At 38.4% G+C, this 27,779-nt stretch overlaps 3 protein-coding genes across 4 annotated transcripts; all 3 read left to right on the top strand.

The window, feature by feature from the left end:
* The first annotated feature begins 9,173 nt into the window (after positions 1–9,173).
* Positions 9,174–12,974, top strand: tppp2 (tubulin polymerization-promoting protein family member 2). Its single transcript, XM_079870883.1, has 4 exons — positions 9,174–9,284; positions 11,316–11,522; positions 11,639–11,792; positions 11,895–12,974. Exons 2-4 carry the CDS (start codon positions 11,326–11,328, stop codon positions 12,087–12,089), a joined length of 546 nt encoding a protein of 181 aa, XP_079727009.1. The 5' UTR covers positions 9,174–9,284; positions 11,316–11,325; the 3' UTR covers positions 12,090–12,974.
* Positions 12,975–13,105: 131 nt separating this feature from the next.
* Positions 13,106–15,989, top strand: LOC307158375 (complement C1q-like protein 4). The gene is made up of 4 exons (XM_079870882.1): positions 13,106–13,464; positions 14,708–14,812; positions 14,925–15,065; positions 15,352–15,989. The coding sequence occupies exons 1-4, from the start codon at positions 13,458–13,460 to the stop codon at positions 15,777–15,779; spliced, it is 681 nt and encodes a 226-aa protein (XP_079727008.1). The 5' UTR covers positions 13,106–13,457; the 3' UTR covers positions 15,780–15,989.
* Positions 15,990–22,536: 6,547 nt separating this feature from the next.
* tagln2 (transgelin 2) lies at positions 22,537–27,270 on the top strand. 2 transcript variants are annotated; one of them, XM_079871795.1, is made up of 5 exons: positions 22,537–22,755; positions 24,643–24,829; positions 24,927–25,098; positions 25,750–25,852; positions 26,593–27,270. In XM_079871795.1, exons 2-5 carry the CDS (start codon positions 24,650–24,652, stop codon positions 26,741–26,743), a joined length of 606 nt encoding a protein of 201 aa, XP_079727921.1. In that variant the 5' UTR covers positions 22,537–22,755; positions 24,643–24,649; the 3' UTR covers positions 26,744–27,270. The 2 variants fall into 2 exon arrangements, with proteins under 2 accessions (XP_079727921.1, XP_079727920.1); XM_079871794.1 differs by having other exon boundaries at positions 24,595–24,829.
* The last annotated feature ends 509 nt before the right edge of the window (positions 27,271–27,779 follow it).

Genomic DNA, 27,779 nt, shown 5'->3' with positions numbered 1-27,779 from the left:
ACAAGTGCACTGGTCCTCCCTCACTGTCTACTCACTTGAGATATTTACCTCCTAACAGCACCCAAAAGATGTGTGTGTGGATATACTTAGCAATTGAAGTTACATCCTCTATCGTCACCTGCAACCCTAAGAACTGAAGCATTATACTTGCACTGCTCATTGTTTGTCATCTATACTCACCTGTTTGGACACTGTTCAATAAAGTTTTGTGTTGTTATTCATCCACCTCTCTCTCCTGACAGAAGACTAGACCCACACAGAATGAATCTAACAAGCTTCGCTCCATTCAAGAACCATTGTATCCAGTTCACCCTGCTGACCTGCTCCTCTCCCTTTCCCAAGATGTTCGCCCGCTAGAGGTTCTCACAGTAGAGCCATAACATCCCTTATAGTACCCTAGAACAATACTACCCTGATGTCAGTCTTCTGGGGTGGATTGGACGACCATCTTCGACAAATACCAGCAGCAGCTAACATGTTTTCCTTGGAGCAATATATTGAATATGTACTGTGGCTAAGTTGATCCTTCTTCACTGTGTGTGAGGCAGTTGAAGACACCATTGCATCTCAGTCACAACCACCCCAGTCCACTCCAGTCCTCCAGGTGACAGCTGTCTCGGAACTCCTTTCAAGTCATGCACCATCACTCCTCACGCGAGCTCAAGAATCCTGAGTCCCTTTCTGCCCAGGATTCAGCTTAAGGGTTATCATACCCAAGCCGATCATAGCTTACTTGTCACGGCCACGGAGGCCGATCATGGCTTACTTGTCACGGCCACGGAGGCCGATCATAGCTTACTTGTCACAGCCACGAAGGCCGATCATAGTTTACTTGTCACAGCCACGGAGGCCGATCATGGTTTACTTGTCACAGCCACGGAGGCCGATCATAGCTTACTTGTCACGGCCATGGAGGCCAATCATAGCTTACTTGTCAAGGCCACGGAGGCAGATCATAGCTTACTTGTCACGGCCAAGGAGGCCGATCATAGCTTACTTGTCACGACCTTGTCCTTATCATGTGGACGAACCTTATAAACTGGCAGATCTCCAACCCGTTCTGCTACTATATGGATAGTAGGCTCCCATTTGTCTGCGAGTTTATGTTTTCCCCTGATTCGGACATTCCTCACAAGGACTTTATCTCCCACTTCAAGAATTGACTCTTTCACTCGTTTGTCGAAACTGTCCTTATTCCTCATTGCAGACTTTGAAGCGCTTTGAGTGGCAATTCGGTAACTCTCCTCAAGTCTGGCTTTGAGACTTTTGACATATTTGGAATGCGACTCATGGACAGGTTTTTCTACGGGTAGCCCAAAGGCTAAATCCACCGGCAGTCTGGGTCGCCTTCCAAACATGAGCTTATATAGGCGTGAATCCAGTGGTCTCATTTTTCGTGCAATTGTGGGCAACGGTTTCACAAAGTCATGCCAATGCGACTTATCCTGCTCCTTCAAGGTACCCAACATATTTAGAAGCATCCTATTGAAGCTCTCTGTGGGATTACCGCGAGGGTGATAGGGAGTTGTCCGTACTTTGTGAATTTTTGCCATCTCGCAAAGCTCTTTGATAAGTTTAGATTCAAAGTCAGTTCCTTGATCACTTAGTATCCTCTCCGGGAAACCATAGTGGACAATGAATCCGTCCCAAAGTCACTTAGCCACAGTACTAGCTTTCTGGTTGTTGATAGGTATGGCAACTGCATACTTGGTGTAATGATCTGTCATGACAAGTACATTCTGGACATTACTTCGGTCTAGTTCGATGGAAAGAATGTCTATACAGAGCAACTCGAGGGGCCGTGTAACCTGGATGTTGACCAAGGGGGCAGATTTCTCTGGCAAAGCTTTCCGCTTAACACAGAAGTATGCAGGCCTTAATCTTCCTCTCAACATCAGCACTCATCTTTGCCCAATAAAAAGGTTGAGTGTGCAATCTACTCCCATGTGACCCATCTGATCGTACAGGCTTTCCAGCACCATAACACGGAACTTTACAGGTAACACAAACTGGTAAGTTGTTTGATCATACCACTGCCGTCGTCTGTACAGAATTCCATCTTTCAGTTCTAAGCGGTTCCACTCCCTCAGCAACAAGGATATATCTGGACATTCATACCTCACCGCCCGGCATGGCATTTGACCTTCTTCCAAGTGACTGATGACTTGGTTCAGAAAAACATCTTAATTTTGTTCATGTTTCAGGTCTATACCAGTTAAACCAGGTACTGCAGACTCTTCAGCCAGGTCTTGAGCAAAACAAAGAGGAATAGCATCCTGCTCCATCCTGCGGGGTATCAAGACTCACTTTTAGAAAGACCTCTACTGGTGAAAGCTATGACCTTTTTCTCTCCATCTTGCAGCTGATATAACGCGGCGCTAAGACCTGTGGTGCTTGCATCTGTGTGGAGGATGTAAGGCAAGGTCGGGTCAGCAAACCAAGCACAGGAGCACTGCTAAGTTTGGAGATAATGGTGTTGAATGCTTTGTCACAAGCCGTTGTCCATCGGCTCCCAACTGAATCGTCGATAGTATCCCGAAAATCCCAGGAATGATCTTAGCTCTTTTAGGTTCTTTGGTTTTGGCTAGGTCTTAAGAGCAAGGATCTTTTCAGGATCCATCTGGACTCCTGTCTCCGCTATTAGGTGGCCTAGGTAGACTGAAGTTTGGAAAATGTAGCATTTTTCTGGGGACAATTTCAACCCATATTCTCTCAGCCTTGTCAATACTCTTAGGAGTCACTCCTCATGCTCCTCAGGAGTTCGGGAAAACAATCAAATCATCAAGAAACACCAAGACCTCAGTGAGATGAAGATTCTCTATACACTTCCATTAATCGTTGGAATGTACTTGGTGCATTGGTAATTCCTTGAAGCATCCGGCTAAATTCCCAAAATCCTAAGACACAGGAGAAAGCAGTTTTGTACTTGTCAGACTCCTCCATTTCTATCTGGTATTAACCAGACTTCAAGTCCAGAACTGAGAACCATTGAGAACCCGTTAAGGCAGAAAAAGACTCTTCAAAGTTAGGCAAAGTATAGGAATCTTTCACAGTTTGTGAATTTAGCTTTCTGTAATCCACACATAGTCTTCCGTCACCATTCTTCTTTAGTACGACTATGATTGGGGACGCAAAAGGAGACTCAGATTCCCGGATTACTCCTGACTCTTTTAAATCTTGCAGGTGGCGTCTAACAGCAGTTAAGTTCTGAGGATGGATAGGGCGTGCCCTTTGCTTAAAAGGGGTTTCGTCAAAAAGCTCGAAGTGATGCTTGACTTTGGATGTTCGACCGAAATCAATGTTGTGTCATGTTGTGCGAACACATCAGACATATCACTGAGCTTCTTACTGATCTTATCCCTCCACTCTTGGGGCAATGGGGAGTCCCCAAAGTCAAAAGTAATCGCTGCTTCGGAGCGGCTCGGATCAGCAGGTATAGATCTCACTTTATATAATCAAAGGGATGATACTTTCGATGGCATACACTTTAGCAACCACAGCATTTGGTGGACAGTCAACTTTTGCGAACTACACCACTTGGGAAAAGAACACCCCCAGGCAGCGGGGGTGTAGAAGTAAAAGTAATTGGATTTAACATATCAACATATCCTTTATATGGAACGGGCTGACCATTTGCACCGCTGACCTCAAGTAGATGATTCAAGGGCTTAATGGGGTGACTAATTAAGCAAGCTTGGTAAAAGGACCAAGGAACTGTGGTCACCTGTGACCCTGTGTCAAGTAAGCACTGACATTCTGTTCCTGAGATTTTGCCTTGCGCTGTACACTTAGATCCGACCAGACGCTGAATACGGGATTTGTGGTGTGGGCCTGAGTTTTTTCTGAAATGTGGTTGTTTAGCAACAAACTCAGGATTGGTAGGGGAGGGTGATGTCTTGTGCTTGGGTTTGATAGTCTTTCTGGGCTTTGGGAGAGTAAGTGAAGTTAACTGTTCCTTTAGCTCAGCAATTTCCTTCTTCAATTCAGCGGTCTCAGACAACGACTTTGGCTTGTGAGGGGATTTACTTGAAATGGCAGTATCTTGGCTATAAGCCTGAGCAGATCTAGGTGATGCTTTTTTCTGCTTAGAAGCACCGATGTGGCTTCTCATGTGCAAACATTTCTGTGCACTCTTGTCTTCTCTGGTTCTAAGGGAACGCAGTAAGTTTTGAGAACAACTCATCACCATCTTCAATAGCACCATAAGCTGTATCAAGCATGTTAAGGTAAGCTCTAGGAGAAGCACGAGGCCCCAAAGACTTAACAATATAAGTGGGAGGAGGTAAGAGACTCTCCATAATTCTCCTTACTCTTTGTAATTCAGACACGGAAGGGTCATCAAGGAGTAATTCAACATTACAATGCCAAGTGTCCTAATCTGATTCATTACTGGGCTGGGGAATTCTCCCTGAGAAAGGGCGGAGCTTAACTACAGTTGTGGATGGAATTGCTGCACGACTTCACTTTTAAATATATGCTCCACTATGACTTTCTGCATATCAGCAGGATTGAGTTGAACATGACTCATTGTTCCTGACAAGCGCTTTTCAGACTTTGGTACATCATCTTGATCAAGTGTTGGCTCATTAGGAATGGAACGAGGACTATGAACATTTATCTTGGAAGCATTCTGCTCTCTGATGGAATTGAGCTCATCAAACGCAGGCTCATCTTCATCCACCTCATCTGGAATTCAGGAGCTTGAGATCTGCGAGAGTTCTTCTCGAAACAAAGCGGTGAAGGATTTTCCACTATGCTTAGCAATGGTTTTCAGGGTGGATAAGTAAAAGGTTGTTGCATCAGAACTCTCCTCACAAGAGTAGACACTGCTCAGGGCTCTTATCTGGTAAGTTAAGCTTGGGTCGTCTTTATCTGTGTAGCTAAGGGGCAGCAAGGGACTTATTGATTCAATAGCTGATCCAAAGTTGTACTCTACAATGGTGTGGTCATGATACTTGGACTCAGGATCGTTAATGGGAAGGACTCTTGCGATGGAACCATGATGCTTTAGAAGATCAAGGACCTCTTCATCCTCAAGAGTGTTAATTGGTCCACTGACTAGAAGAGCATTTCAAATTTTGACACTTTCCTTCTGTACTATTTCCATGTTTTCAATGTCAATTTACTTGCCACACTAATAAACTGATTTGAATGTCTCTTTTGACGATTTTTTTCTTTTTGGATGTATAAATAAAGCTATTAATTACACCTCACTGCTCGCCACTTTTTATGTAACACCTGCGTCGATTGACAGGCACTGACAATATACTAATATCTATAGGAGAGTAGGTTCGGCTCGGAAGGCATAAATTAAACAGCTTTGTGAGGAAATAAATCTATATTGAAAATAAATTGATTCTTTGAAGAGAATAAAGTAAAAGAAAGTAAAAGAAAGAAATTATTTAACAGTATTCACAGTATCAGTTGAATAATAGATCGTAATGACAAAGAAACTCAAATCAAATTGCAATACATGAGTTATTCATGGACTAATCTGGGTGCACCCAATAACTATAGAGTTTAGTTAGTTAGACAGTAGACATATTCGTTACACAATATATCTCTTTTTGCAATGGTAGGACATTCAGAATTGATGGTATTATTTGCTGAAGTTTGATTTGCTGCTGACAGTCATGTTTTTTGAAGTATCCGAGTAATATTAAAGGAAAGAAGAGATGAAGATCAAGAGGATGTATACCAGTTTCATGGATGATCACACTATTGCACAGATAGTGTTTTTCAGTTGTAGCTCTCCCTGTTGGTGGATTTTTTTTAAACTTGGTGCGAGTCTCAAAATGTCCTGTTGTCAATTAATGCGTGTAAAGTTAGTTAATCTAAAAATCCTTTCAAATACATAGGGTTCCAGCACTTTGTGCTTGGTTGGACCCTTAATAATACGATAAGAAATACCAGTTTGCAACATCACGCAGCATAACATAATGTTTTTGTACATTTAAAATAACTGGAAACGGATGATAACGGAAGCCTTGCACATTAAAGGGGTGGTTCAGGATTTTCGGACCTCAATTTCAAGTGAGCCTGGTTGTTATTCATTAGTGGAGACAGTTTTCAAAAAAATCCATCCAGTCCTTACTTTTGGATAGTTCGCCTATGCTAGGCTAACGCGAGTCAACGGTGCACGTTAGCCTGCCATTAAAAACAGTTTTACCCACTCCACAGTACACCAAAGGCAAATAAATTATAACGCCAGACTATCAACGTAAATGTCTGTTGAGAGAATAATGTTAGAAATCAAACTACCCTTTCATCACATTGCATTAGTTATAATTTGTTCCCTGTATTTATAAGCAGTCTACAGCAGTGGCGGAGTTATATTTGGTTACCTAGGAAACCGAGAGAGCCAGTCCACATAACAATCACGCAAGTGTATTTACCTGCCGCAGATAATTGATACAAGAGTACTTTGATTTCTAACATTATTCTCTCAATAGACATTTACATCGATAGTCTGGCATTATAATTTATTTGCTTTTGGTGTACTGTGGAGTGGGTAAAACTGTTTTAATGGCAGGCTAACGTGCACTGTTGACTCGCGCTAGCCTAGCATAGGCGAACTATCCAAAAGTAAGGACTGGATGAATGTTTTTGAAAACTGTCTCCACTGATGAATAACAACCAGGCTCACTTGAAAATGAGGTCCGATGTCGAAAATCCTGAACCACCCCTTTAAAGCTAAAAATAAGGCGTTTCCTGTGCATTCACAATGGTGTCCTTGCAGGTCCAGGGAGGGAATGGTAAATGATGCTGAGCCACCATCTGGATGAGCTGCCAGACCTGCACTTCAGAGAAAAGACAGACATTATTTGCAGTTTGCACAAATTAACATCCCCTTAATACCAATTGACAGCAGTGTTTATATGGCACAGCCTATAGCAGCCATTGTGCATCATTTTATTACCAGTCTATCCATCTTCTTGAATATGCTGCAGCTACATTCCTAATGTTTTTTTTAGGTTTTCCAGAATCTTGAGAGAACGTTTCCAGTACCTTGTTGAATCCATGTCACAAATAATTAGGCTAATTTGGGGTCAACTGGTATCAGTTTTAGAAATGTGCACCTAATAAAGTCAAAATTGCATGTGTATGTACCGTGGTCTGTTAGTAAATTGATACATTTAGTTTCAATGAGCATTCTAATATTCATGTCTTCAATATGAAACAGCTCTTAAAGCTCCACTGCTTTGTTTATTTATACTAGTATGAACAAACACTTATTGACGTCTTCAGATAAAGTTCATTCACGGTGAGGCTCATGCGTATGTGGGTAGAAATTTCTAAAGCTTCTTGCAGATTGGTTATCAATAGCTTCAACAAATAATACTGCAACTTATGAATCTATGTTTTTCATGATTCTGACCTTCGGGATACATTGCTCTTCAGATTGTCTTTGCAGCCATTGGATGTAACATGCTACCAGTTCTTCTAGCATGCTGTAGATGGTGCTCCTGTAGTTCATATAAAGCAAATTATGTTATGTTTGTTTATAATTCAAGGTCGTTTTCCAGTTCTGATTTTAAACTGTTGCACTGCTGAAGAAATAGATTTATTCATATACAGACACATAAATTAATAAACCATTTCTACTAAGATAAAATGTTTGAGGAAATACTGGAGATCCTCATTCTCGATCTCCATTTATTACAAAGTATTTTAGTTATTTTGTACTTTCATCAGCTCATTATTTTTCACTGATTTCCTTAACAATAACACAGCGTGAATTACAAATTAAAGGCCATAAGATTAACTTTAATGAATGCATTTTCCAACTTATGCAGGTATGGTTATGCACTTTGATCTGTTTTTATTTCTTTTTCATGTGTGTTCGATATTTTATTGGTTATGTGTTTATATCAAATTTTGGAAATGTGTGGGATTGAAGAGCTACATTATATCAATTTGAATAATATGTGATGCAATACAAACTCATTATCAATGGATATTTTTGATATAATTCATTCAATTCATAAGTCATTTACTGATGACTGCTTCTATCTTCTATACAAGACATTTCCTATATATAGCAATATTGTATCTGATATAACATTATTATTATTTCCTTTATATTACTTTATTATTGTAAATGAGATTGTCTGTATATTGTGAACTTGCTTCAGTCCGTGGGAGGTCTGAGCTGAGCGAGGAGCAGGCTGATTACACTACTGATTAAATACAACGATTTATAACTGCATTTTCCAACTTATGCAGATTATGCCTATGGATAAAAAAAACACTGAACAGCAGATTTGACTCCAGTCTTTATTCAACATCACACAACACAACACAATGCAGAGGGGTAGCCGATTCGTAGCGAGAGACGCACACATGCACGCCCAAACCGGCTACATTGGTAGAGTCTTCATCTCTTCAAAAATGTGTCTGAGGTTTGTATCACCAAGACTAAACTTTGTTTGGCCTTATGCTAATATAATTGTATATTCAGTTATGCAGTTATGTTAGATATTGTTAATGTGATTATCACGTTTACATTAACTGCAATACGGCCAAATTCCAGTTATTAAATCAGAATATTCTTGTGCATGTACTGTAAACAGACATTGTTCCTCTAGTTGTGTTGTCAGAAATGATGAGTTGCTGTGAGTGGGTCTCCATCTATGTGGTTGAGTTGTCTGTAAGTGGTGAGTGCTCAGAGCCATTAGACAGAGATGCACTGAAGCCATTATAGCAAATAACATTTAGAGCATCACAGTCCAACAACATGTGTGCACGTGTGTGGATTCACTATGTAACATCTGCTCCACAGAGACTGGTGTGTGTAAGGGTGTGGCAGCAGAGAGAGAGAGAGAGAGACAAAGACAGAAGGAGGAGAGGACAAGGAGGGACAGAAGGTTGAAAGTGAAGGAATACTTAGTCAGCAAAGTAAAAGAGAGGACAAATATAAAGAAAAGGGCCCAACAGGCAGAGAAATTAAAAAAAAAGGGAAGACAAGAGGACATGTGGCAGAGAGAGAGAGAGAGAGAGAGAGAGAGAGAGAGAGAGAGAGAGAGAGAGAGAGAGAGAGAGAGAGAGAGAGAGAGAGAGAGAGAGGGAGAGAGAGAGAGAGAGAGAGAGAGAGAGAGAGACGAGCGAGTGAAGTCATCATTTGTGCTGGGCTGTGCTCTCTCCTCCCCTCTCTCTTACGTCATTGTACACACACACACACTTAGCACGGGCATAGAGGAAGAAGGAGAAACACACACCCACATTCAGCATCCTTTCAGTAGCAGCTTAGCATCAGTATCCAAGATTGTCCACCTCACTGTCAGGTAGGCTTGAATCTCTCCTGCTCTTTCATTCTCAATAACACACACCCATCTGGATTCTGGAAGTATTTATGTTATACCTACAAGGCCAAACAAGACCAGCAGGGATTTATGCATGAGACGCAGTTAGCTTGTTTTTATAGTACATATTTCAGATAATATATAGTACATTTGAATATGTATTTCACACATAAAGAATAAAAGGAATACAGGCAGCATTACTTGTTTACCAGAACCTTTTAATTTCTCAATGCAAGAGTTTCATGCATGTTTTGATAGATTTAATGTACTTTCACTTTATTATTACATCTATAAAAGGTAAATGCAGTTGCAAATTTATGATGCTTTTACGGATTATATGATGCTTTAACAAATTAAAAATACCCAATATTAGAAAGAGAGAGAGATATAGAGAGAAAGAGGGGAAGCCAGAAAAGACAGCTGAAGCTAATTAAGTAAAGTGGACTTCATTAAATTACGGCTTTTAGTGTGAGTTATATAAATGTGTCTGTGTGTGTGTGTGTGTTTATATTATATTACATTGTGGGGACCAAATGTCCCCACAAGGATAGTGAAACCTGAAATCACATTGTGGGGACCAGCCAGCAGTCCCCTTAAGGGAAATGCAGTAATGAACATACTAAGTGATGTTTTTTTTGTTTTTTTTAAGTAAAAATGCAGAAAGTTTTTGGTTTAGGGGTAGTGAGGGGATAGAATATACAGTTTGTACAGTATAAAAACCATTACGCCTATGGAGAGTCCCCACAAAGAGAAACCAAGTATGTGTGTGTGTGGTTCAGGTATACCATTATGGGGAGAAAATGTCTCCACAAAGATGGCAATATCCAAAATCCTTGACCTTGTGGGGACATTTTTTGGTCCGCATTAGGAAAACAGCTAATTAATCAAACTATGTGTTTTTTGAAAATGTAAAAATGCAGAACGTTTTCTGTGATGGGTACACTCTTACCTAAACCTTTGTACCTAAAGAGTGCATATAAGTCCCTCAAAGGTACATATTGGTACCAAACGTGTACATATTGGTACCAAATGTGTACATATTAGTACCTAAATGGTACATATTAGAACCCTTTTGAAGGGTACTGTCCCAGTGACAGCTTTTGTACCTTTTTTCTGTGATGGGTAGGTTTAGGGTTAGGGGATATGATATGCAGTTTGTACAGTGTAAAAAGTATTATGTCTATGGAATGTGCCCATTAAACATGAATACCAAACGTCTCTCTATGAGAGTATATGCGCGCGTGTGGAGTAATTGAGAATGATATTTGTGAGCATGGATCATGGAATAGTGTGGGACAGTAGCTCTGGGTGTAACCAGTACAGAAAAAATACTGCACCAGGATAGCAGCTTTCACTGTACATAACAGACATACATTATTATGAACATTAATTATATTAAGTCGTACAGCCTTGAGGAAAACAGTAACTATATTATTTTTAAAAAAATCAAAATTTTCACACATTTTCATTAAGATGTCAAAGAAATGAATTTTTTGTTGCATCTTTCCGCTAGAATTTCTAATCCCTCACATCACAGAATGCTGCCATACCAAACATTGCTATAACAGTGAAATGATGAACAGTTGTTTACAGATGTTACCATATCAAATATTTCAGCACAGCTGAATCACTGTATTGACCAAGCCATTGTTATTGTTAACTAAAACTCAAATTATTCAAATCTTGTTTGTTAATTGAAATGAAGCTAAAATAAAATTTTAATATAAATAGTAGATGAAAACCTCAATCCTAAAAAGCCAATTAAAGATATTAATAAATATATATAAGTATATAATAGTATAACTATAAGTAACTATAATAGTGTAAAAGTAACAATAATATTATGCTATATAAATAACACTAAAATAAACCAATCAAAAGCCAGGACAGGAAAGATCCATATAATGTTGCAATAAAACATTATAAAACTATGTATGAAAAAAAGCAAAACCTCAAAACATCTTTTTGTCTCTTTTTTTTCTTATTTAAAATCCTTTCTTTCTCTCATGCTAGATCTGGAAGCATGGCTGAAGGTTCAGGTGAGGTTTCGCTGGCAGAGGTTGAGACAGCATTTCGTAAATTTGCAGTTCATGGAGACACCAAAGCAACAGGGAATGAGATGAATGGGAAAAACTTTGTTAAGCTGTGTAAGGACTGCAAGGTCATCGACGGGAAAAGTGTCACCAGCACGGACGTGGACATCGTCTTCAGCAAAGTCAAGTATGATTATTTGCACTATGATCGACGGCAAATCCTTTATTTTTAATCCTGTGCAATGGACGTATGCATGACTGGGCCTAACTTTGTGCTGTTCTGTGTCTGCTTATGTGTCTTAGGGTTAAATCAGCACGTGTCATCACGTTTGAGCAGTTCACTCAAGCCATGGCCGAGTTAGCCACAAAACGTTTTAAAGGGAAGAGCCAGGAAGAGGCAGTACAGCTTCTCTACGGTCTCATGGCTGGCAAAGAACCTGCCAACATTGGTGTCACTGTGAGTTCCAGCCTGGAGTCTTCCAAACTGAAATCAGTCTGTTTTCATAGATTAAGCAATAACCATGTACAATAACCATGGATAATCTGTTTCTCTCCGCAGAAAGTGGCAAAAGCCTCTGCTGTGGACAGACTAACAGACAGCAGTAAGTTCACTGGTTCTCATAAGGAGCGTTTTGATTCGTCTGGAAAAGGAAAAGGCCGTGTTGGGAGGGAAGACATCCCTGACACCAGTGGATACGTCTCGACATATAAAGGCCAAGGCACCTATGACAGCAAAGTAAAAGGGGACGAATGAGAGAGGAAGGATGAAAAGAGAGAAACGCTTTATGCATGACATAATGTGTATGTCTGAAGCCTTTCTGGTTTTATTTCCGCAGCTGGGTTGTGACTTGCCAGCAAAAAACAAAAAACTTTGCACGGAAACCCATGCCTTTATCACTTTCATACACCAGTCTGTCATCATCTTACTGATTTTTTTCATGTGGTAAAAAGGACTGTCTCTGACCCACTTGCCTTTCATAAGTTAACATATCATTTCATTTTAAGAATAAATAAAACCAAATAAAAACTGTCATCATGTACTCATCCTCATGTAGTTCTAAACCTGTATGACTTTCTTCTGTGGAACATAAAATACAATTTAAAATAGTTTAAAAGATTAAAAAAGTGTGTCAGTTTTTGTTTGTCCCAACAATGGAAGCCAATGGTAACCATTCTGATTGGTTCCCAAAATTCTCCAAAATATCTTCTTTTGTGATTCACAGAAGAAAGAAAGTCAGTAACTGTTTTACAAGTCTTTTTTTTTTTTTTTTACATTTTTTACATGTAACATGTAGTTACTATAGTAATAACTTTAAATTCTGCATAATTACATGCAACTAACCCTAAACCAAACACTAATCCTAACCCTAATCCTATAGTATGTAAATGTTGGTAATTAAGATTACTCAGTACTTAAATGTATAATGTGTAAGTCTTGATTTTTTGTTTAAACTATCCCATTAAGTGCTTCTTTCTCTCTGCTGGTGTTAACACTGTATGTGTGCTGGGTAAATTAGCTTAATAGTGTGTTTCCGCTTTGTTGCACTGAGATCGCTATCAGACTGTAAACACTAAACTGAGTCGACGCAAATAAAGTCAAATAAAGAAACGTCATGTGGGAATATTTTACTCAAATTACAACACACATTATTGTGATGTTTTGCATCATTTATGACTGTCTTGTGTTGTATTGTAGACAGAGGTGTGGTGCGTTCCTCTGAATAGCTGTTCTGGGGCTTCAATCAATACAAAACAGAGATCCTTCCTGGGAAAGCGCATGTTTGATTGCTTAGAAAAGATAGCAGCTTTCATCATATTTCATGGATTTGATGTGTGTCATTGTGTTATATTGTGTGGTGTTATAGTTTAAAACTCAGTGGGGTTTTGTATTTCAGTGTATTTGAGGCAAGTCACAGTTACATGAACTGATATCTCCCTTGTTGTAGTTTTTTGTATTTTATTTAAATTAAGCTCCTCTTTAAAAACACACACATACACCTGAATCTCCCTGCCTGAATACAGAAGGAGGAGGAGTGCTGTCAGGATAAGACACCACACAGACTCTGATTTTCGTTTGCTCCCACTGAGACTCAAAGGGCAGAAACAGAAACAGCCATCAGACATGAAAGGTGAGAAAAATAAATCACTGTTTCTGTACAGAAATAAATATTAAGTGCCAAACAAACTTGGCAGATCATTGCACCTGTTAAACATTCAGGGGAAAAAATACCATTCAGACGTTGCTTGTGTGTCTTATAATATAGTTTTGAATAATATATTATTTATTATAGTAACATTTCATATTGTTATTTATTTTTAATTTTATTTATTACAAGTCTATTGGAAACTCATTGATACTTCAGAAATTTATTTGTTAAAGGGTTAGTTCACCCAAAAATGAAAATTCTGTCAGTAATTACTCACCCTCATGTTGTTCCAACCATGTAAGTCTTTCGTTCATCTTCGGATCACAAATTAAGATATTTTTGATGAGATCTGAGAGCTGGCTCACTCCTCCATAGGCTTTCAGAGGGACCCAAACTCTAGAAGAAGAACGCCGTAATCTCAGTTCTCGTGCATGCGTCCTGGCGCTCCCGTGAACTCCCGTCAGAGGCCAACATTGAAGAACACTAATAGTTGGATAAAGTCGTTATTTTTGTTGTTTTTCCGCACAAAAAGTATTGTCGTCGCATGATAAACTTAATGTAGAGCCACTGTAGTCACTTGGACTATTTTAACGATGTTTTTAATAACTATTCTGGGCTGGCGAGTTTGGGTCCCTCTGAAAGCCTATGGAGGAGTGAGCCAGCTGTCAGATTTCATCAAAAATATCTTAATTTGTGATCCGAAGATGAACGAAAGACTTACATAGTTGGAACAACATGAGGGTGAGTAATTACTGACAGAATTTTCATTTTTGGGAGAACTAACCCTTTAATCATTTTTTAATCAAAATAAACATTAATCATTTTTTGTCAAGAATTATTTCTACAGCTTTTAAAGACTAATAAGCTAATATTTAAGAGGCAGAAGCATCTTATTGTTGTTACATTAATTTGTTTATATTGTGCTAGAATCTGCAGACTTTTTTAGATTTTGCATGAAACAAATCTATGGAATTACGGAATCGATTTTCGTAAAATGTTTTCAATGCACTGCTGCACTCTTCTTGGTAGCCAAAGAATTATTAAATTATGCTTAAGGGGAAGTCTGCAGATGTGGGCCGAGTTATAAGTGAAAGATTTGTATACATTTGATCTCATAGTTCAAATTTCATGAGCTTGAACTAAACAGACTCAGAGCCATACAAAATGTGTAATGGAATCATAGTTATGACAGAACGTGATTACCCTTTGTGAACAATTTGATCAGGAAAAGGCGTTGTGCTGTTCTTTGTGTTGCCGCTGGTGTTCGGCCAGCAAAAGACCTACACCTGGGACGCGCCAGGACAAACCCTTGCTCCAGATCCCATCAACCGTAAGAATCATTGCAAGTCTCCTTGAAAATCTTTACTGTGACAATATGTAAATGAACAGCAACATAAAAGATAGACATATAACTTTTGCGATCTTTATTCCTCTCTACCTAGCATGCCTGACTGACCAGGACTCATGTGGTTGTTGTGTGATGCAGAAGAAAAAATGGCAGTTAGAAGAATATTTAAACTCTAGTATGAATTCACTGGAGGATTCGCTGACCAGAGCTCGAAACACACTGAGAAACATAAGAGGTACACACAAACGCTGCTATCTTTGAGCACATAGATCATCTCAAGCTCAACAGACTCTATGGACCTTTAGTTTTTTTAAATAAACATTTTAAAATGTACATAGCAGATGTTTTATATAATAGGGCAAAATAAAAGTAGCGACTCTTTAGTTTTCTAGGACATATTTGATGCACAAACTGAACAGTCAAAATAAAACAGAAATAACTGCATCTAATCTGTTGGTCTTATTTATTTTGTGTTATATTTTTACATACATGTTTCATACATGTTCCTTGTTCATCTTTAGAGAATCGAGTGGCGTTTTCTGTGGGTCTAACCGACAGGAGACGCTGTATTGGTCCGACAAGGACGGCAATAAATGTGGTCTATCAGAGCATCTTTATCAACATTGGAGAGGCCTACAACTCTTCCACTGGTGTGTTCACGGTTCCACGGTCAGGCGTGTATAACTTGGCATTTACCGTGTTCAGCGACGCAGGCTCACCAGGCGCATCGCTGTCCGTCTGTACCAGTATCAGGAGGAATGGTGTGGCTCTAGCAGCACTTAGGGAGATGTATGATCAAGACCAGGAGGACCAGGCCACAGCGGTCTTACTCGCGCAGCTCAGAGTCGACGACCGCATTACCATCAGTCTCCACGCTGGCTGCTGGCTCTGTGATGATCAGAATCATTACAACACATTCAGTGGATTTCTGCTGTATGCTACAGAGTGAAGCTGACAAACACACATACACAGACTTTAAAAGCTATATTAGTGAGGAGCTCTCATAGATGCAATGTATATTTGACCGTATAAACAAACCTAGACACACTCACTCACTCATACACACACACACAAGATAAATGTTGTAAAAGGCACAGATGTTTAACTAGCATTAATAAAATCAAATAGAATTGTTTCTCTATCATTTACGTTCTCCTTCTCCTAGTACTTCATCTTTATATAAAAAATATTTGGTTGATTACACCAATCCTCTCTTTAACTCGATTAACTAAATTCAAAAATGTCTCTTATTATATTATATGTATATCATTTTAATATTATGGTTTATGTAAAATACATAAATGTAACAAAACAGTGTTTCATCAGCGGCTACCAAAAGTAAAAATCAATAATTAAAAGACTAAGATCCTAAACTTCCGATATTTCATTAATTTTATTTAGTACTAATCGGCAATTCATCTAGGTACCTATTCATATTTCTCAATATATTTTTTTATTGCAGAAGTCATAAAATTAAGTTATAAACTTAAGTGGTTAATAATATAAATAAGTAGTAACTTATAAGACTCTCTACTTCTTATAAGCCGTAGAGAGTCATGCTTGTTTTGAAAAGAAATTTTACAAAAAATACATTATATAATGCTACCTGTTAGGCTGTTGTTTTATGAGTAACAAAGTGTGATTGTTGGTTAACAACGATTGCTAGTGTTATGGAAGAATGAGTTAATCTGAGACATGTATGAAGTGTTTTGGTAGATTTAGTGCATTTTGAATGTGAAATTAACTGTTGTGCCAACTTGAAAGTTGATTAGGAGAACATATGAAGAATTTTGAAAAAGCGACCTTAGTATTGAGAAATGTGTCTTGTAAAAAAACTGTAAATATATTATATATAGTTTGTCTCTATTTATGCCATTATGACTAATGTTAATCAACTTTAGAGACCAACCGTTCTTTTTCCTGAGTGGGATCAGCAGCCTAAACAACATACACAATGCCAGTTACTCTCATTTCCCATTTCCTTCTGCCAGATGATAATGCTGTATAACTTGCGCAGATGAAGTTTCAGAATTACATCACTGGGATGAACCATATTAAAACAAACAACACAATATAAACATGTATTTTTGATCTCACTAAAGAGAACAAAACATTACTGCTCCATTGATAATAAGGCTCTTGATACACCCATAACGGATAAGATCAGCCAGTTGTTCACAGAAACACAAACACATGTGCAACCAGAACCAGCTGACCTACTGATACTCTTGTCCCTTTTTCTGTTTTATCGGTTATCATCTCCTAATAACACACACACACACACACACACACACACACACACACACACACACACACACACACACACACACACTGAGGACTTTAGTTCAGGAAGACATGGGAGTTTTTCGCAGTTCCTTGGGATTTTTTATCAGAGCAGCTATATGCACATGCACACACACACGCACATACACACAATAAAGTTTGATGGCCATCAGGGTGGGACGGCCCTCTGAGCCTGACATCAACACAAATCAAAACTAAGCACCAACAATTAACAGAGCAGAAAAAATTGCTTACACACCTCCACCACACAGTGAGTGAGCAGGACTCTGAGTGTTTAACGGTTGTTTTTGCCAGTAAGGAGGTTCATTGCCGTGAACTTAACAGAGGACTCGAAGAAACCTAAACACCGCCAAAACCGACAAAGCTAGTTTGACTGGAGTAAAAGGTTACACTATAGGTCACAGAAAAGGTGAGTATGAAAAAGAAAATGTGTGTATACATGATAAATTATTCTTTGCACGCTGGAAACAGCTTTTTAGATCTGTGACAAAAACCTTCTCACCAAAGTCACAAATTCTTTTTTGATGGCAATAAAAGAAAACAATGACAAAATGACAAAAACTGTAGCATGTACGATAATGCAATTTGAATATTGAATTTTGCAAATAAATTTGGAAAAATTTATAATAATTTGAAAGATTTTAAGTAAAAAAAAAAAAAAAAATTCAGTAAAATAAGCACATAATTTCAGTCTGTTTCAGCTCATGTGATGGTTGTTTTGTATCAGGACCTGCTACTCTGAAGAGGTCAATCTTCAAAGCTGAACAAAGTAGCTCAAAATTCTTTATATTAAAAGTCCAAGCTGAAATATGTCATGTTCAGTGTTAAAATACTTTCCTCAATTCCGGCTTAAAATACAGGAAGTGATACGTGTAATGCATTTGTATATTGCTCAGATTGTTGGAGCAGCCCGACACAGCAACAAAGGCTCAACTAATGGCATGAGTTTGGGGTGGGACCAGGGGCGTTACATCAGTACTGGGGCACAGGCCCCCCTCAAAACAAGTGTCCCCATATTTTGATACGCTTTGTTAAAACAGTTATGGATATGAATTGTCATTACTTGCAGTACAGAGTTGTTCAAACGCAATAAAGAGCTGCTTCAGCTGACAATAAATATCCACCTTATAGAGTGCTCTTTTTCTGGTTTAAGTATCTTGTTACTATTTTGATGTGAGAAACTGCTGCAAACAATTCAGTGCATTAGTGAACAGTCTGAATTAATCAAATTGAATTATAAACAATTTCATACCTTTTCATACAGATTAGATCAAAAGAGTGATTCGTTTTTTGAATCTGGCATCACTAGTTCTGATTCTAAACAGCTAATGGAAAATATTATCAGTGAAAATTACTCTCTCATGTCAGTATATAGTAATCTTCATTGTCAGACAAGGATTTATCAGTTAAAAAAAGATCTAGTATTGTCCCTGGGAGGGATTATGTGTTTGACTGATCAATGAAGGACAAAGGGGTTGCTCAGAAAAAAAAAATTTTTTCAATTCCATTCACTTTGGTAACTCAAACGACACAAAAAGTACATGAATCTTGTAAGAACATTGAGGAGACAGCAGGTCACTCCACTCTTTCTGTAGATCACATTGTGTTTATCTGGTGTTTATATGACACAACTTTATGTACAGAAATTTGTTGATTCTTATTTATCAAAAGTTTATGTTTCTCTATTTGTTATTGCAGCTGGTAGTAGGGTGGCATTTACTGCAACTATGTCTCAGATGTCTGGATGTTTTCGCCCTTTTACAGCAATCCCACCACACTCAATCACGGCAATGGATACAACCCTGCACTAAGTACACAACACCACCCCTCTCTCTCTCTCTCTCTCTCTAAGGCCGTTTAGTGCGTTTTCATTTAAAACGCAAAACCAGACAGTTTTTGGGTCCCATTGACTTCCATAGTATATTTTTTTCCTACTATGGAAGTCAATGGGACCCAAAAACTGTCTGGTTACTGATATTCTTCTAAATATCTTCCTTTCTGTTCAGCAGAAGAAAGAAATTCATGCAGCTTTGAAACAACAGGAGGGTGAGTATATGATGACAGAATTTTCATTTTAAAAGTGAACTTCTCCTTTAAACAAGGGATCTGAAGGACAGCGCTTGGACCAGCAGGTGGCACTAGTGAGACAGGGCTGTTCTGAGACCGCTACGCGGGAGGACAACAGAGAGGATGGTGAAGACAGCGCCACACCTGTTCAGTCTCAGTGCTGGAGAGCAGGATTACGTACAGCTCATGTCTGGCAGAGAAATCTGCGGCAACATGTGGGGCCGAAACATCTTCAGTGTCCTACTGAGGGCTAAAACAGCACAACATAGCTGCAAACACACCCAAACATACACAACCCCACAGACACATTGACAGTGATGTTTTTATGATGTTCAATAGAATAAACTATGGCTAGAGGAGACAAACACATTGTTATGGCCTCTGTTGCTCTTAAGACATATACACCTCTCTCTTCAGACATTCATTTATTCAAGATATACTTTTACACACACTCGCATGCAGTTGCAGGTGTAGGGCTGAGCAAATATGGACAGAACTCTTTCCTGCCCTAGTACTTCAAAAAGCCTTTTAAAGCGTATACATGTGAATTAAACGTGGCACAATGGCCTTCATCATCACAGTATGCTAATGCCTATCTAGTGCAAGGGATTTCATCACTATGCTGATTGAGGACTGTTGGGACACTCCAGGCACAGGATGGTTCTGTCGGGAGAGACAGAGTCATTTGCACCTCAATGACACGTCTGTACCATTCACTTCACAGGACATATGCTTTCAACTACATACTGTTTATTTACTAGTGTGCTCTAATATGTAACTATGCCATGTTTGGTCTCATCTGACAGCTTGTAAACTGAAATGAATGGTGGTGAACTTAATAGAGATATTAAAGTATCCTAATGTACAATCTAGGTACTACTGGTTAAACATGTATTGAGGAGAATATGTTAATGATCTTCTCCCTCTCTTGATCACCACCCATGTGCCTTATCTTTTGGTTTCCTTGTCGGTCGGTTTCGGTGTTGGTATTCCACTCATGTTTAACAATGCTTTGCTCAGGGAATGAGAAGGAAAGGTAACTGTTGATCTGGGAGAAAGGCTTTAACCCCGCCACTCCCGCACACCGGTGCGTAACCTCATACTATAACAAAGGCTTTTACGGCCTCTTCTGCACAACAGTGCATTATTTGTTACAACTAAGTTTTCTATACAGTATGTTGTTCCATTCTACTGTCTGTTTATTTAAACGTAACTTAATAAATAACTTTGCCTGCTTTAAAGGCTTTGAGAATCTTTCCTTTTATCACTGATTATGTTGAAAGCTAAAGTGATTATAACTTCCGTTATCTAAATGTTCAGGTTAAATCCTACGTTTTCCTATCAGTTCTAAGAAAGACTTTTACCTTTAAAGAATAAGAGGTTAAAGAATAACAACAATTTTAATGGAGTCAGATTAATTATATTGGAGTCAGATAAATATTTGAATTATACACGTCATCCTTCAACTGCCTTTTGTTCCGATTATTGGTTCACAATAGCAGCTTAAGCTTCCAGCCTTACACAGGCTAATGTAAGGAATTAAGAAGGAGATGGCGTCTCACTATCAAGGAAGTGAAAGCCAGGACCTCTAACTGCACTGATGAAAAACGGTGGTATTCTTGAGGAGTACCAGAAATGGCTACATGCGGAGAAATATCAATGGTCTTGAGGAGCACTTTAGACATGGTGTCAAAATAAGTTTGCCAGATATTTCCTAGAGTTGGGCAGAAGAAAAAGGTCAAGCGGGCACAGATTGAGGCTTTGTGAATACCGTTTAAAACAGAGTCCAACCAGTCAAAATCAAAGGCCAGACCCAACTCTTTCTCCCATGCCTCCTTCGTCCTAGTGGTTAAATGATCACCATAGGACTGGATAGTACCATAGACTTTTGAAATGAAAGATCTTTGTGAAAAATTCAATTGTAAAAGACTGTCCCATGTCTGCTCAGGAGGAAGTTGTGGAAAATTAGGAAATAAAAATTTTACACAGTTCCTAATTGGAAAATACCTAAAAATATGTGAAGGTGGGAGGCCGAACTCGCTAATTAGATCTGTAAAAGAACAAAAAAAAACCTCTTTATAAAAATCCTTAAAACATTTCAGTCCCTTATCATGCCCTAAAGTGAAAATAGAATCAGTAAATGCAGGTTTGAACGCATAATTCCTCAACAGTGGACTTGATATGGTGGGAGTAAGAAATTTAAAATGCTTCCTAAATTGAAACCATATCTTTAATGTGGAAATGACCACTGGGTTGCTAGTAAAGCCAGAGGGGTTGACTGAAGCCACGCCAGCCAGTATCGCCAGTAAGTCCGCAAACATTTAAATGCAAGTGTAGTAAAACCATCATTTGTGTATGAATGGGAAACCCCACCCAGAGCCACTCTGTGTTATCTCATCTCACATCAGACCAGTGAATGACACACACACCCCAGCCACAAATGAATCTCAAGAAGCTTAGCATGAGACCTCACTTCAATGTACTGATTTTCAAGGCAACACAATGAACAGCATTTTATCAACTACAAGTAAAAGTTACTTGATCTCTAACATTAGACACTTAATATGTCTATATCCATCATTAAACATGAATCCAACAATGTAGTCCCATAGCCTTCCTTTACTGACTCTCAAAATTAATTTACAAATACCTACAGGTAAATATTTTATCAGTCTACAACTCCCTACACAGAAAACTCTGGACTTATTGAATATAGACAGATACTAAACTCAACTTGAGACAATATATTTTAATATTTAGAAAACTATCCAAAGTTATAAAACCGTACAGAGAATAGACAAGTCAACAGAAGATTAGGATATATTACAAAAACTAGACATAAAAGCTAAGGGAAGTGACTCAATTCTGTGTTACTATGGAAGCAGACGTCAGATGATGATATCATTACAGTTGAGTTCACTTTGTCCAGTGATGTCATGACATTTCAGGAATGTTATGCATGTCTGTCTGATGTCTCTTCCTAACTTCTGCAACATTTACTGTCTGAGGCTTGTTTCATTTTTTTCTGTCAGTTGTCATGTTTGCACTCTGTGACTTCCTATTTCATCAAACCCTTTAATCAGCAGCCTCCATAGAAAATACCAAGATATTATTTTCTCATTCATGCCCGTGTCATTCCACTCTGGGCGGAGTGGAGGAGAAGGCATGTGGAGAAATTCCTCGCTTTGTCCCGACCGCTTCTTTTCCCTCTCCCAAATAAGGACGCACATTGCAATACAGGGAAATGAGAGAGGAAGGGAGGGGCTGAAAATGGTGGAGAGAGAGAAAGACTCCGAAAAAAGTCATGACCTTTTATGGATGTGGTTACCTCCTCTTTTGCCATTCTAGCTCTTGTCCTTCACTCCTTCTCGTTCTCATGCTCCGTCTCGCTCTTGGTGAAGTCATTTCTATGAGAGTGGCACTCCCTGAGCTTGGACCCTGAACTCTGTCATAAAGAGGAAGAGATTCTTTTTCACATTAACACACACAGTTGTGTGCAACACAGAATACGCATTTCCATCTCAAGACTACTGAGCAGGGTTTCATATAAACTGGTAAGTACTTTACATATAAACCTTTATACGTATTGCTATGTTAAAATGATTTTGTAAGGAATAAATATGTAATATAAACCAAGGTAGAGAAAGAGAGAGAGTGAACAAGAGTTTTAGTGGTGTGGACTGACTAGCAAAGAATAAAGAAATCTAATCTTAGCTCGTTCTTTGGAATTCTGTTGAATGCCTCTGCCTGTTTTTACATGTTCTGTGTCTTAAAAAGTATTTTTATTGGCAGTAGCTGAGGACATGTTGCAAGATCTCTCCATCTTTCACATACACACACAGTTTCAAACTGCATCTTCCAAAACTGAATAATAATCTAGCTGCATGACGCACATGTTTTTCCTCTGCAAATGAGGGTTGTCCTTTTTACTCCCCTCTCTCTCTCTCTCTCTCTTTTGTGAGATTCAAGTGAGAGTATCAGATCTCTGCAAAAATGCTTTTGTTCTGAACAGAAACCAACTTTAACAGCATCTGGTTTCCTGTGTTTGAAGACTAAGTGTTAGTGGTAAAAGCTCAGTTGACAATTTGATTTTTTGATTTGACAAACCATAACTAAACTTAATATCACAAATTCATTCTTAATTATTTGTCCATCCGTTTACATATCAGAAGTGTTTGCTTACATACCACACCTCATCCTTAGCTAATATTGCTGAAGAGGGAGTCTTAGAGTTGCATGATATCGAGCCTGAAGCCAAAACAGCAGATAAGGTGAACGTTATTACGCAATTTGAGATAATATGACATTTATGAGAAAGGACAGTGTTGTAACTTAGTATGGTTGCATCAGAGACTCCAGGTGTGCTTGTGTTTGTAATTGTACATGGCCTAACAGATGGTGTTCTTCTGCTTACAAATACAGGAAATGCTCACCGGATGTGAGCAAATTGGACTAATATGCACAGTTTTTTTCATCATGACACACACACACACACACACACACACACACACACACACACACACACACACACACACACACACTTCTCACACCTCACCTCCAAACATGGGCAGGGCAAGATGTAACTTGTCGTTTTGGATATTCACTATTGCAGTGATGCCTGAGTTTAGACAGGGGTGCGTGTATATGATTATGTTTGTGATGTGAATGTCACGAATTATAACAATTTCATAGATAGCTGTGAAATCTGAGTGCAATTAACTTGAAAAAGGAGGACACAGCAGGAATATTGCAAAGAAAGAGTGTATGCTTTTTGTGTTTGAATGTTACAAAGGAGTTAAATGGTAGTCACAGACTGACTAGCAAACAGGGCAGTTTTCTTTAGTGAATGAGGGTTGGACTTTGACATCTATCTCTGAGTTTTCGCTTGTATCTCTCTTTCTATCGGTACGAGTTTGCCTATACTGTTGTGTTTGCATTTTAGTTCATGATGTGGTGCCTGAAACAGTAATGAATTCAAATGAAGGCCTGATAAATCAATACAGCCTAACAGCTGAAAGGTCATAACAACATGTTGACACAAAAGCAGGTTGCAGCATTTTTGAAACTCAATGGTCATCAGTTTTTGATTATGATCTGAGATGTCTGTCTCTTTGCTAGTTCAGAGGTTGTGTTGCTACATGCTCTGTTAAGTACATGCTCTGTTAAGTACATGCTCTGTTTGACGATACACTTCAATGAACAGTACACTCAATATTTGCATTGAAAGTTTTTTCATGGGAGTAATCGGTTAGATATTCCTTACAAAGCTCAATCCTCTGCCTTCACAGATTCAGTCTTTTTGAACAGTAAAACCAAACCTGCCTGAACAGATCATACAAAATAGCGAGGCAGCTTAAAAACACAAAGAGCACATCTGTCTATTTCTTGTGCAGGTTTAGCCCAGTGGCGTTAATGAAAACTAAGACTGTGCGTGTTTTCAGAGTCAAAATGGCAAATAAAGGTCCATCCTATGGTCTGAGTCGCGAGGTACAGAGTAAGATTGACAAGAAGTACGATCCAGAGCTGGAGGAGCGGCTGGTGCAGTGGATAATCGCTCAGTGTGGGGATTCTATAGGAAACCCTCAACCTGGAAAACAAGGCTTTCAGCAGTGGCTTAAGGATGGATGTGTAAGTCATGAGAAGACATTCAAGTTATCTTTAAATCTTACATTATATAAGTCTTTGTCACCGCATAATCATCTCTTTTTCTGTTCATTCTTTGTAGGTTTTATGTGAGCTGATTAACAGTCTCAGTAAGGATTCAAAGCCTGTGAAAAAGATCCAAAGTTCTGGAATGGCTTTTAAACAGATGGAGCAAATCTCTCAGTTCCTTGCTGCTGCTGAACGCTATGGAATCACCAAGTCTGACGCGTTTCAAACCGTTGACCTGTGGGAGGGTGAGCGCCTGTTTTCACATCACGTGTTCTTAAAGGAGTCAACGATTGATTTGTCTGTCTAAATTCTGTCATTGAATATTGAACTTACTAAAATACTAGCACTTAACAGTGTTATGCTAGTATTATTTATATAATATTATAGTATTTATTAATATTTTGGATCAGCATTTATTTTTATATTTTTTAGTTTTCATTTTTATAATTTGGTTGTGTGTTTTATTTTAGTACTTAAAGGTTTAGTTCGCCCAAAAATGAAAATTCTGTCATCATTTACTCACCCATATGTTGTTCCAAACCTGTATGAGTTTCTTTGTTCTGTTGAACACAAAAGACGCTATTTTGAAGCATATGATGGACCCCATTGACTTCCATAGTATTTTTTTCCAACTGTTCTTCAGAATTCAGAAGTTGCTTAGCAGAAGAAAGAAACTCATACAGGTTTCAGGGTGAGAAAATGAAGACAGCATTTTCGTTTTAGGGTGAACTATTCCTTTCATCTTAAACTTAAGTTATCGTCTAATATTTCAATAAAGAAAATGATAAGTATGTTTAGCTAGTTTTAGTTTTAGAGAGACAGATAGGCTATGTTCTCATCAGAAACTGCCAAAAATGGCATCATTTATTTATTGATCTATACGTTTGTGTGGGCAGGTAAGGACCTTGCCGCTGTGCAAATGATGCTGATGTCTTTGGGGAGTCTGGCTGTTACCAAAAGTGATGGCTGTTACCGCGGTGACCCCAGTTGGTTTCACAAGTGAGTGTTGTAGTTTCCTCTTTCTGTTCGCAAAATGAACCGGCTGCCCGGCCACCATAGCAACCAGATAACAAAAACAAGCCACTGTACAGGCCGATTTGCAGTTGTGGCTTATCGTCATAGCAACATGATTACAAACATTTATTGGCCAGACATTTTAAATGTGTCCAGCATGGGATCAGCAAACACAGATAAGTGCAAGTCTCACAGAAATATGGTATTATGAAACTTCACAAAAGAAAAGACGGAGCTATAAACAAACAGCAGTTATAAACAAATATAACTTCATTGGCAGCCGAGGGTAAACGTTGCTTAAAAAAAGTTTGGGGTCGATGAAAGGTATCTTATGCTCACCAGTAACACTGTTAAAAACTACTAACATTTTAAATAACCGTTTTCTATTTTTAGTATAAATCAAAATGTAATTTATTCCTGTGAGTTTTCAGCATCATTACGCCAGTCTTCAGTGTGACATGATCCTTCAGAAATCATTCTAATATGATGATTTGATGCTCAAGAAACATTTATTATGCATTATCAAGAACTAATGTATATTTACTTGAAATAGAAATCTTTTGGAAAAATTCTAAATGTCTTAACTTCCACTTTTGATCAATTTAATTAATCCGTTCTCAATAAAATAATTTAAAAATACATTTAAACTCACTGACCCCAAACTTTTGAACGGTAGACTACTGTATGTGTGTGCACTGAATTATTTGCTTTTATCTTTACATCAGGAAATCCCAGGAGAACAAGAGAGAGTTCTCTGAGGATCAGCTGAAAGAGGGTCAGAGTGTAATCGGCCTACAAATGGGCACTAACAAAGGGGCATCACAGGCAGGCATGACTGGTTACGGTCAAACTCGACAGATCTTCAACAACAAATAAAGACCTGACGACCAGTGATCTTTATTGGCTCAAAAGCGGGGTGGACCAGATGTGTAGTCTTAACAATAACAATAAGTAAAACAATAACAACGAACAGAACACAGCTTAAACCAAAGTTTACAAATGCATTGTATCATTTGAACCTAAAACTGATCTAGGTCCTTGCTTCAGAGACCAACCATTCCCCACACATGAGCTGGTATCCAATACATTCCATAAGAATCAAGTCTGCCTTAAATTCTATTAGGGTGCAGACAGACATACATTCCATTATTCTATTACATGCATTCCAAAGAAATGCATTTTGCTGCACTCCATGGGAACAAAATGCATGTAAGGGGAATTCGGCCTTGCACAGTCAGTTGTTTGTCTTGTCTTTCTGTGGATCTGATTTGTATGCTCTTCTCTACATTCGCTCCCTGATCTAAAAAGCAACATGAATCTAAGGCCTTTAATTGATATGTTTATACATTGTACATGAGTCACTAATAATTGATTTTGCTAATAAAATTCAGTTACATTTTGAAGTCTCTGTGTTCAGTTGTGTTCCAGCCTTAGCTTAGTTTCTTTGCCACTGAGAGTTGTGTAACAATGCTGGCAGTTACAGAAGCCAGATAACAGTTTTTCTCTAACCCTTTAAATTAGGGTTGGGTATCGATTGAATTTGAACAATTCCGATTCTACTCATCGATTCCTAAATTCGATTCCAATTATGTAAAAAAAAAGGATATTCACATTTATTCTAAGTCTTACTGCAATACATTTCATTGTAGCAAAATATCATGTACAAATTTCAACATGCTAAAGAACACTTACACAAGGAACTTTTGCCTATGGTTTAAAAATAACAACTAGCCTAACTAATATTAATTTCAAGCATTATTAAAGACAATTAAACACTCAGTTATTAAAAAAGAACAAATAAACAAATTAGAAATCCCATAAATTAATGCAACTGAGCAATGATTTAAAAAATTGTTGAAATAAAGATTTTCAGATATTAAGTTACAGAAACTGTAATCAAATGATCAAATAA

Source organism: Squalius cephalus (assembly GCF_949319135.1).
Source record: "Squalius cephalus genome assembly, chromosome: 5".
NCBI lineage: Eukaryota > Metazoa > Chordata > Actinopteri > Cypriniformes > Leuciscidae > Squalius > Squalius cephalus.
The sequence above is the reverse complement of the archived record's forward strand: the minus strand, read 5'-3'. Positions and strand labels throughout refer to the sequence as shown.